Genomic DNA, 11,404 nt, shown 5'->3' with positions numbered 1-11,404 from the left:
CTTCCCCCCCATCCCACCCAAGTGGGAGTTGGGTTGGAAGCTTCTCCCACATTCCTGACACTTGCAAAGCCCCCCGTGCACCTTCTGATGGACGAGGAGGTTGGATCTCCTGCTGAAGCTCTTCCCGCAGAGCGCGCAGGGGTAGGGCTTCTCCCCGGTGTGGGTCCGGTGGTGGGCAATGAGGTCTGAGCTCTGCCCAAAGCTCTTCCCGCACTCATGGCACTTATAGGGCTTCTCACCTGCGTGGAGCCGCTGGTGCCGCACGAGGCTGGACGGTGCCTCCGCCCCTTCCTGCACCCCGGAATCCACGGAGGAGGAGAAGGGGGGGGGCACCTGAAACTGGGGGACACACTTGGGATGAGGGCTCCGAGGAGCACCGATACTCCCTGAGCTGGGATTTGGGGGGGGGGGGAAATCTTTGGTTTAATTAATTAATGAGTTTTCCCCTGCTCGTTAATTCTCCGGAAGGGATTTGTGCCCTTTCCGTCCCTTCCCACTCACTCCTCGGCTGAGGACACAAGTGACCGCACCGGTGGTTTGAGGTGACAAGGTTGGGTTGGTCCCGTGTCACTTTGGACTCCACAAGGTCAATGAGGCGATGCCTTGGCTCATCGTCTTCACCACCACCACCATGGGTGGTGGGTACCCCATGGGGTTAAATGCTATAGAAGTTCCACGTCACTTTGGATTCAACAAGGTCAACGATGTCTTGGCTCATCTTCTTCGCATGGATGGAGGCATCTCCCACCCAACCACCACCATCACGAGAGGAGGGGTTTAAACACATTAGAAGTCCTCTTCCAGACCCCATGTCTTGGGGGGCAAATCCCTGCATCCCAAGTAAGGAAGGGATCATAGGACAACTCCCTGGTTTCCCACCCCAGCTCCCCTTTGCTGTCACACAGCGGCCATGCCTGATCCTATGGGGAAGGATGGAGCAGGGAAAAGTCCTGGGATGTGACCCCACTTCCTGCCTGGAGCCATCCTGGAGCTGCATCCAAGGCTTGGCCCTTCCCACAGCCCCAGGAACATCTGGATGACATTAAACAAGGAATGAAAATTCCAGTTGTTTTGGTTTTGGAGCACGTTCTGCTGGAAGAGATTCCTGGGTAACATCATTAAAAATAAAAGATGGAAAAGGGTGGACAAAGAGCAGCAAAACCACCCGGAATCAGGAGGGGGTGAGGGCAAAGAGAGCTCACGGGCAGAGACGGAAGTGGGTTCCTCTCCCCAGCCAGAAGAATGGGAAGATGCTTTCCCCTCCAAACGAGGCTTTTTGGAAGGTGAAGATGGGGACCTCGCGCCCGTTGAGGTAAAATGCCACTCGCCCTGCTCCATAATCCAGAGCCACCCGCACCCTCCCAGTTTTCCCAGTGACGGGGAAGGTGGTGATGGGGGAGGTGAAGGCGTGGTACCGATTCCCGCACCGCCCCAGCGCCCAAATCCCCTTCTCCGGCTGAAACTCAAGCCATGTCTTCCTTGGCACAGAGAACCGGGCCACCCCAAGCGCCCAGGTCCTGCTTCCGACCACCTCCACCACCCAGGAATGCTTCCCCGTGGTGAAGCCCCGGCAGCCCAGGACGCAGCAGGAGACGTCGAATCGCTGTGGGGTGGGGGGCACCTCCTGGCCTGCGTCCCTCCATCGCACCCCACGTCGGTTCCGCGACAGGACAAGATGGGCGTTGGTGGTGTCGGGGTCCAGAGTGATGAACGCTGCAAGGGATGGAGGAGAAAGTGGTGTTAGAGGAGGACATCGCCTCCCAGAAACGCTTTGCCCCAGCTGGGAGAAGCATCGCACATCTGTCCTGGGCTTGAGAGCAGAGATATCTGCACCTCTTCCTGCTTGGGAAAGCCTGGCCTTGCGCTGGAGGACCAGGAGGAGCTTCTTTGTAGCTTCAGCGACCTCAACTCATCATTTCCTGACCATTTTAGGCACCGTTTTGGCAAATCCCAGCTTTGCCGGAGCCCTCCCTCACCACTGCTCTTCCCAAGAGCCTCACCTTCTCCATCTCCTCCTGGAGACGGTCCTTGCTCTTGCTCCAGTTCAGATGGCAACGTGTCTAGGCAACGAAGAGCAAAGGATGAAGAACACACTCTCCAGCTCTTAATTCTGCTGTCTCTGGCGTGGTTTTCCTGGGAGAACAGGAAAACCGGCAGCAGGCAGAGCTGCGCCCACCCTGAGTGGAGAAAATCCACCCCTGCCTCCATCTAGTCCCGTCCCACAGCACCTTGGAATCTCCCCAGCGTCTCTCCGAGGACCTTGGTTTGTTGAGAAATGACGCTGAGCCTCTGCTCCAGGTCCAAGAAGGTCTCCGTTGTCTTCTGGGTGCTGCTTATCTCCCACCTGGATGCAAATGTTTCTCCTCAGAGCCCGGACTCACAGCGATGAGCTGGGACCATCCCTCCTCCAGCCGGGGTGGTTTGGGGGTGGTGGGTGAGCTGGTGGTCCCCCATGTCCCTCTGTTCTGGGCTTGGAGATGCCAACCAGATCTGGACAGAAGGACAATTTGGTCCTCTTTGTCCTGACGTACCTGTCCACAGCGCCTTGGGCATCCTGAAAGAGAGAGAGGGACAAGGCTCAGTCTTCCCACCCTCAAACTGGAGGAAGACCCCAGCCAAGATAACGCTGTGTGTGACCTCTCTCCCATCTTGCCCAGTAGAGGATCCAACCTGCAGGAATCTGCTGGCAGGTTGCTCGAGCATCTTCTCCCTCTCGCAGATCAGGATGTCAAGGAGTGAAATCTGCCCTAACATCTTGGTGTCCTCTTCCTCCTGCCTCCTTATCATCTCTCTGTCCAGCTCTCCCAGCTGAACCAAGAGGATGAGCTCCTGATCCTTCAGAAACCGGCGCAGCTGCCGGAATTCCGACACTATCTTCTGCCTCTCGACCTCAGTCTGTGTCTGTAGGATGTGGAAAGATGACACCATAGACCACAGCGCTCCAACACCTCTGTTTTAGTGGGTGATGGCAACAGCCACTCACCAAATAGTCTTGGCATCGTCTCTCGCCACTCATCTTCAGCTCCAAAATCGCTTCCCTTTGTTTCTTGAGCTTCTCCAGGTCACAGCGTATTTGCTCCTGAAGGAAGAAAAACAGTTTGGGAGGGCGCGAGTGGGGATGGGATGGTTGGAAACACTTCTTCCCCCCAGTTTAGGAACAAAATCGCAGCGTGGACACGAGGATGGAGAAGATAGAGGGGGCAAAGGGTTTAGGCTGAAAAATCAATATTTTCCCAGTTTTAGCCCAACTAAGGGAGTTGTTGGTGTTTTCCTTTTCCACCTCTCTCCACTTATTTCCCTTTCATGGTGGAGAAAACAACTATGGAGAACCACTATCTGGCTGGAAGCCCATGATCCCAAGAAACTACAGCATCCCTCAAGGTGGTCAGAACGTTTTAGAGGAGAAATTAACCCCAACCTGTTCATGGACCTGACCTTGTCCTCATGGGCCGATTCCTCTTCATGGGTTGCAGCAGGACCTCCACAATTCCTTGGCCCACCACAGCTGAAGCCAGGTGGTTTTCCAACCCCCTTGGAGGCCAACATCCTCTTGCGCCAGGAGCAGAGATGTTCCCGCTCCCCGCTGCCTCCTTCCAGACCCAAGAGCTTCAGCTTCTCCACTAAATGCTCCAAATGCTGTTTTGGCTGGAAATTGCCTTTTCTGAGCTGCCTTCGGTAGCCAACAGCCTCAGCATCTCCAAACCTTCCTTGCTTAGGCCAGGATTGGGCCGTGCCACCTCCACAGCTGGTGGGTCCACAGCCCAGGTGCCTGGGATCTAACTGATGCTGCAGAACAGTGTGGTGGGTGCTTTCTTCTTCACTGTCCCCTGCTCTGGATGAACCAGAAGCCATGGCAGCAGCTTCTCCAGTTCCTCATCCCCTCACTGCCTGCAGTAGAGCAAACATAAAACCTCTTGGCATGGGTGGAAGAAGAAGGAGAGTAGGAGAGCAGCTCTACCCTATTTTAGATGTTGATTTGAGGAAGACTTGTCCTCCAGCAACATTTCGACTTGACGTCCATCTCTTGGACATCGAGGTTTGTCTCACCTATGTGCAAGTCTGCACCATGGGCACTGGCGTCTCCACCCTTGGGGTGGCCAAAGGAGAAGGAACCAACCTTCCCACCTGGTGGGAACTGGCATTTCCTTCCCAAATCTCAAGCTCAAACCTGCTCCCTTGCCGGTCCATGACCTGGTGTCCTCCCACGTCCGCTCCCCACCCTTTAAAGCTCAGCAACGCGATCCCCACTCCGGACAACTTGTGCCACCCAGACAGACTTCAGTGACCCCAAATTTAACGGCATTTCACACAGAAAAACATCTCGGCAGTGCTGGAGGGGCTGAGAGGGTGCCGGTTCCCTTTGCCGGAACGTTCCCCACCGTCCCAAAGGAGACACTTACCCGTTAGGCAGCAGCACAAAGTCTCGGTGGCTCCTCTCCAGCCTCCGCAGGGCTGCTGGAGCGCGGGCTCGGATCGCACGGAGGACAGAGGCGAGAGATCAGCCCTATTTAAGGAAACACGGAGAGGAATGTGCCGCCTGGCGCCTCCCAGCCGGGCCAGACTTGTCCACCTCCTTCTGTGGATCAGTGTCCCCAGCTTGGATTTATGATCCAAGATAAAGCTTGGATTTAGGATCCTTCGTCATTTTCAGCTATAGGTTTGGCGACTGGGCACGGTGGGGCATTGGCCACCACCCAACAAAGGCCCATCCGACACAGCCACCTCTGGAGCACCCACCACCCAACCTTGGCCATCACCGCAGGACAAAATAAGCGCAGCGCTTATGCCAGTGCTTTAAATAACGAGCGAGTTGGCTTTTCCATCTCCTGTCCAGCCTCTTTCATGTGTGGAATCATGGGACCACCTTGACTGCTATTTTTAATTAACGGCTTTGCAAAGTTGGGCTTTGAAGCCATGGAGTGAGATTTACAGCAGGGAGAAGGGGTGGTTTCTCCTCTGGGATGGTTGCCATATCGATGGTTACTTAGAAAAGAGGATTTATTATTATTTATTATACTGTTTTCACCCCAATTTCTGTCTTCTGTTACAAAGCAAGGAGGGATGAGGGTGTTTGAGCCGCTAGAGGAAGTGCGCTTTCTTAGATCGTGGATCATGGAATGGTTTGAGTTGGAAGGGACCTTAACCTTTAACATGTCATCATCTCAAAGCCCTCAGACATGAATGATCTGTCCCCCTTCTGCCTCTTCGCACCGCTTGGATCTTCTCCTGTCTGCCCTACACCCATGCCACCACCACCGTGGGTTGCAATAATGAAGGTTTCTGGCCTGACAAACTGCAGGAATCAGAATCATGGGATAGTTTGGGAAGGGATGTTCAAGATCATCCAGTTCCAACCTTACTGCCATGGGCAGGGACACCTTCCAGGAAGGAAGCCCAAACCCACAGGGCTGAGACCCTGAGATAACGTCGATGTTGCTCACAGGTGGGAGGTGAGAGCATCTGTCCCTGGTGGGATCCACCTCAAAGGTTCCCTGTTCTCCGGAGGGTCAAGAGTCTGCAAGGAGAGATGGTACAGGCTGAAGGCATCATCTGAGAGGGCCAGGATGGGCCCAGGTTGGACCAGCTGGAAAAAAGAAATCAAATGGACTCTGGAGAACCTCACATGGTTTATTGTCAGCTGGGAAACACCTGTTGGCCATTCCAGGGTGGGGCAGAAGACAAGGTTCCAGGCTTTACAGGTGGCTAAGAGCGAGCAGGGGTTAAAGCGGAATTCATCGGTGCTGTGAAACTGCAGTGGAAGGTGAAGACCATGGTGTCCATCCCCTCAGGTTTGCAGCCCGGGTTTCACCTCAGGGCATCACGCCTGCTTTGTCTTGACTCCAGGTTTCTCTCTTCTCCCAAAGTCTGAGCTAAACTCATAGACTCTGGCTAAGCCAGCTGGAATGAGATCATCATCCCACGGCAGATCCGAGTTGGATTTAGTCCTGCTAGAAGACACCACCGTGTCTGGCTCTGGTATGAAGGACCACAGGAGCAACGCCCTGACCAGCACCATGGAGGCTGGAGCAGTTGAGAAGAAACCTGTGCACAAAGATGACGGCATCGAGCAGGCGCCTTGGAGCTCTGCAGACAATCACAGAGGGTTGGCCACATCCCTTGGTCAAGGGCCTTAATGTGTACACAGGTTGCGTGAAGAGGAGTTGCTTAATCTCTTCCACGTGTAGTCTTCTCCAACAGTTGATGGAGAGAGGCACGGGATTGACCTGTCCCATTTTGACATCCATGACTGGATGAGAAGAGTTGTCCACTAGAAGTGTTGATTTCCCTTTACCTACTCTAAATGTGGCTTGAATGGTTGAACTCTACACGTCAACCACTAACCGAGAAGAAGAAAATGCTGGTGGGAGCCTGGACTCTCATTTGGGCGATGCAAGCGTCGACTCACCCCGGTGCCCAACTCTTCCCATCAACCAAAGGAGGAGCCTGCGTCTCTGCAGGTCGTTTGATGTTTGCTGGAACTGCAACTATGAGATGTTGGGCCCAGGGTTGAGGCTGGGCAGACCTTCCATCCACCAGAAGATGCAGGAGGGCCTGGTTTTCCTTCACACGATGACAGTTAGAGCACTCGATTGGGAACGGGGAAGAATGAATCATGGAATGGTTTGGGTTGGAAGGGATCTCAAAGCCCTTGCCATGGGCGGGGACACCTCCCACTGGATCAGGCTGCTCCAAGCCCCATCCATCCTGGCCTTGAACACCTCCAAAATGAGGTTTGATGCTGTTCTTCCGGTTAGCATTCCTTATCCTGGTCTCTATCCTGCTGCTCTTAACCACCTGGCTGTTGGCGTCTGGATGGAGTAAGGTGCTTCAACCACTCCTCCTGGCCCTCAAGCCACCCGCTCGCTGCTGGTGCTGAGCTCGCTGCACGAAGAGCAACACAAAAGGTCATCGGACCAGAGAGAGCGCGCCCAGCTCCACCCAGAACCACGGCCGGATCCGCTCCCCGGCAAAGGAAGCCGGAGGAAAAGTGAAAATGGGTGTTTTGTTGTCAAAGTCAAAGAACGCCACCTCTCCCCAGTCGTAGTCAAGACAGATCCGGATCCTTCTGGGGACGCGTGGGAGGTCCAGGAGGGTTGGAGGGTCAGTGAGGGCGCGGTTCTTGAATCCCCATTGCTGCACCGCCCAGATCCCCTCCTCGGGATTAAAGCTGATGGATCCCTTCCTCCGCAGAGACTCTTTGCTGACTCCGACGGCGCAGAACTGTCCCTCTGCAAGGTCCACCACCCAGCAGTGGCGCCCGGAGGTGAAGGCTTCGCAACCCAGCACGCAAGGATCAGCGTCAAACCGCTCGGGGTTGCTGGGAGGCTCCTGCAGGATATATTCCCATCTCACACTCTTCTGGTCCTGGGAGAGGATGAGGCGCGGGTGGGCTGTCTCTGGGTCCAGTGTCACGTTCGCTGTGGAAGAGGAAAGAGAGAGCGAGAAAGAGAATTAAGGTGATATAATCTGACGTTCACCCACGGACCGGGGTCTTCTTGCAAATCATGGAATGGTTTGGGTTGGAAGGGACTTCAAAGCCCGTATGGGTCCACCAAACCCCCTGCCATGGGCAGGGACACCTCCCACTGGATCAGGTTGCTCCAAGCCCCATCCAACCTGGCCTTCAACATCTCCAGAGTTGGAGCATCCTTGACTTCTCTGGACAACCTGTTCCAGGGCCTCCCCACCCTCAAAGGAGAACATTTCTTCCTAAGATCTCATCTCATTCTCCCCTCTTTCAGCTGAAAACTGTTGATGAGGCTTTGAGCAACCTGATCCAGTGGAAGGTGACCTTGCCCATGGCAAAGGGGTTGGAACTGGATGATCCATAAGGTCTTTTCCAACCCAAACCATTCCCTGAACCTGTGTTTCTCATCCTCCACCTCCCCAAGTCCTTGTCCTCTACTTCCAATCCATTTTCCCCACCAGTCTGGATCTGTTTGGGATTGCCCCGATCCAGGTGAAGGACCTTGCACTTGACCTTGTTGAACCTCATGAGGTTCTCCTCCACCTCTCCAACCTGTCCAGGTCCCTCTGTATGGCAAATCCAATTGGATGCTTTGTCTTTTCGTCGTCTGATAATTCAAGCCACATTCATTTTATCATTAGATATATAATATTGATAATGATTATCACACCCAATAATTCCCTACGCAGCTACTGGACATCACTCGGCAAAACAAAACAGCAATTTACTCACCCATTTTTTCTTCCTCTTTCGCTAAAAACGCCCAAGAAAAGACAAATCATTAACAAGGATGGAAACTCCAATCCCAAAACCAATGGGGGAATTTGTAGAAGAGGGAGAAAAAAATGCACTTACGGTGCTCGGCGATGCATTTCCCTTCAAAGAAACAGAAATTACATTAAAAAGTTGTTTTAACGAGGCGGGTTTGATGGCCCCAAAATGTATTTTTTAATGTTTTTGCTAATTTTTTGCTAATTTATTTGCTAATCTTCAACTTCCTCCCTTCTCGCCCCAAATGGAGTTGTTTTCCCGTGGGATTATGGTGCAAATCAAGACCTCATTTGGGTCCAAGTCATCATTTTGATTAAACCTCGCTAAAATGCCCCATCCCTGGAGGTGTTCAAGGCCAGGTTGGATGGGGCCTTAGGGCGGCCTGGTCTAGTGGGACACATCCCTGCTCATGGCAGGGGGGTTGGAACTGGATGGTCTTTAAGGTCCCTTCCAATCCAAACTCTTCTATGATCTATGAAAATAGAGATCATAGGTTGGAAAAGACCTCCAGGATCATCGAGTCCAACCATTCCCATCTGCCACTACACCATGCAGCTGATCACCGTCTCCAGGGATGGGGACTCAACCACCCTGATGAGGACTAATGACCCTTTCTGTGAAAAATGTTTTCCTGATGTCCATTCTGACCCTCCCCTGGCGGAGCTTGAGGCCATTCCCCCTTGTCCTGTCCCCTGTCACTTGGGAGAAGAGCCCAGCACCGTCCTCTCTACAACCTCCTTTCAGGGAGTTGTAGAGAGCAATAAGGTCTCCTCTCAGCCTTCTCCAGGCTAAACAACTCCAGGTCCCTCAGCCGCTCCTCGTCAGACGTTCTCCAGCCCCTTCACCAGCTTCGTTGCTCTTCTCTGGACACCTACAGAGCCTCAACTTCCTTCTTGGAGCGAGGAACCCAGAACTGAACTCAGGATTCAAGGTGTGTTCTCACCAGTGCTGAGTCCGGGGGCAGAATCCCCTCCCTGGACCTGCTGGTGACCCCATTTCTGATCCAAGCCAAGATGCCGTTGGCCTTCTTGGCCACCTGGGCACACTGCTGGCTCATGGTCAGTCAGGTGTCAACCAACACCCCCAGGTCCTTCTCCTCCAGGGAGCTTTCTAGCCACTCTTCCCCCAGTCTGTAGTGAAGGCGCCGCGTGGACAAAGCCACCCAAAGCCCCACCCACAATTCCCACTGCGATTGATGGGCGCTTGGATGCTCCGGAGAGTTGACCTTGATGATGTCCAAGGTCTTTTCCCACCTTGTAATTCTATAAGCAAGAGTTTTGCCTCTCTGGAGCCAACGGAGAGGACAAAAGGTCAAACTTCCCGGTTCCCCCATCCCAACGCCCCCCTCCCCTGGGATTCCCGGCAGCTCCACGGACACTCACGCAGTCGGGCTCTGTGCTCCTCTGGGGAGAGAAAAGAGGGAAATCGTTAACGTACGGCACTTCCTTCTTCCATTATCACTTTGTATGGCTTCAAAGGAGTCTGTTTCATTACTGATGCATCCTCATATATGGATTAATAACATATTTTATATCAAATACATCCTCATATATGGATTAATAATGTCTTTGATATCAAAAGCATCCTCATATCTGGATTAACAACTTATATCATATCAAATGTATCATCATAACTGTATTAATAACATATAATAATGCATTTAATATGAAAAATAACTGCATTAATAACAAATTTTCTATTAAATGCACTATTAGACCTCTATAATAACAACTTTATATTAATATATTATATATGATACGATTAATATTATATATAAAATAAATATATACTATACACTATATACTATATAAAAATGATATATACTATATACTATATACAAATGATATATACTATATACTATACACTATACACTATATACTATATAAAAATGATATATACTATATACTATATACTAATATATAAATAATAAATTTAATATAAATACACATATCTTTGCGATCCCTTCCAACCCAAACAACTGTATGACTCTATAAAACATTACTATTATTTTACATTATCGTATTAAATGCATTGTTGCAACTATTCATAACGAATCCTATATTAAATGCATATTTATAACGGTATTACGGTATAAAATAGCTGAAAGGATGCATTTGCTATCAAACGCGTCACTTCATCAATAACATGAATAATATCACTCCAATCAATCCCTCTTCTATAATCACATGCTCACTTGATCGGCATTATAAAATTCAATAGCTAAATTATAAATATTATAGATGTAATTATATTGACATAATAGAACTACATAATTATATAGATAAAACATAATTATATAGATATGAATTTATATACCTATAATACCTATAATACATATAATTAGATATATAATTATAACTATAACTGTAGATACATATATATATGTATAGATATACATATATATAGATGTATATCTAAATATACATATAATTATAGATATATATAATCATAGGTAAATATATAATCATAGATTATATAGTTAGATAAAGATTAATAGTTATATCGATATAAAATACCTATTACTATATTGTATCTAGATAGTCTATAAAAGAGATATAGAGATAAAATTATAGAGAGATATAATTAGATATATAACTACATGTAGATATTATTGTATGTATATATGTAATTAGATATATGTTGAATTGAATATATAATTCAATATAATTGAATATAATTGAATATGTATATAATAGATACAATTGACTATGCATATAATATATATAATTAGATATATAAAAACATGTAGACATGTATAATTATAGATATATTTATATAATTATAGATATATTTATATATTTCTATCTATATAATCATATAGAGATATAAATCTAGATCTATATAGTATAGATATTACTATATAATATCTAGATATAGTATCTAGACAGATATATATCTATATTATATATAGATAATAATAATAATATATATAATATATAATAATATATAATATTAATATATAATATTAATATATATAATTATATAATAATAATATTATATATAATATAATAATAATAAATATAATAATAATATAATAATATAGATAATAATATAGATATATATATATCTGTATATATACACTATAGATAATATATATCTAGATATAGATTAGTAATATCTATAGTGATATTAGATAATATAGACATAGATATATATATAGATATA

General features: G+C 48.4%; 2 protein-coding genes across 2 annotated transcripts in view; both read right to left on the bottom strand.

Moving 5' to 3' along the window:
• Window positions 1-310: 310 nt before the first annotated feature.
• LOC104059735 (zinc finger protein RFP) lies at window positions 311-3,852 on the bottom strand. The gene is made up of 7 exons (XM_054051959.1): window positions 3,436-3,852; window positions 2,984-3,079; window positions 2,753-2,901; window positions 2,532-2,554; window positions 2,229-2,360; window positions 2,001-2,060; window positions 311-1,713 (listed from the first exon to the last, which is right to left on the bottom strand). Exons 1-7 carry the CDS (start codon window positions 3,850-3,852, stop codon window positions 1,199-1,201), a joined length of 1,392 nt encoding a protein of 463 aa, XP_053907934.1. The 3' UTR covers window positions 311-1,198.
• Window positions 3,848-11,404, bottom strand: part of LOC128849638 (tripartite motif-containing protein 10-like) — a 29,742-nt gene continuing 22,185 nt past the window's right edge. The window contains exons 33-37 of the mRNA XM_054052098.1: window positions 9,622-9,642; window positions 8,324-8,344; window positions 8,201-8,221; window positions 4,401-7,418; window positions 3,848-3,888 (exon numbers count right to left, since the gene is read on the bottom strand). Coding sequence (XP_053908073.1) covers window positions 6,907-7,418; window positions 8,201-8,221; window positions 8,324-8,344; window positions 9,622-9,642 — 575 coding nt within the window. The 3' untranslated portion in view covers window positions 3,848-3,888; window positions 4,401-6,906. The remainder of the gene's footprint in view (window positions 3,889-4,400; window positions 7,419-8,200; window positions 8,222-8,323; window positions 8,345-9,621; window positions 9,643-11,404) is intronic.

Source organism: Cuculus canorus, chromosome 31 (genome assembly GCF_017976375.1).
Source record: "Cuculus canorus isolate bCucCan1 chromosome 31, bCucCan1.pri, whole genome shotgun sequence".
NCBI lineage: Eukaryota > Metazoa > Chordata > Aves > Cuculiformes > Cuculidae > Cuculus > Cuculus canorus.
The sequence above is the reverse complement of the archived record's forward strand: the minus strand, read 5'-3'. Positions and strand labels throughout refer to the sequence as shown.

Bases quoted from the DNA above. Each gene is read 5' to 3' on its own strand.
- LOC104059735 (XM_054051959.1), bottom strand. From the start codon at position 3,852: ATGGCTTCTGGTTCATCCAGAGCAGGGGACAGTGAAGAAGAAAGCACC. The intron at 2,555-2,752 runs GTTAGGGCAGAT...TCTCTCTTTCAG, and splicing joins GAGGAAGAGGACACCAAGAT to GATGCCCAAGGCGCTGTGGA. The intron at 2,061-2,228 runs GTGCTGTGGGAC...TTCGTTGCCTAG, and splicing joins GACGCTGGGGAGATTCCAAG to ACACGTTGCCATCTGAACTG.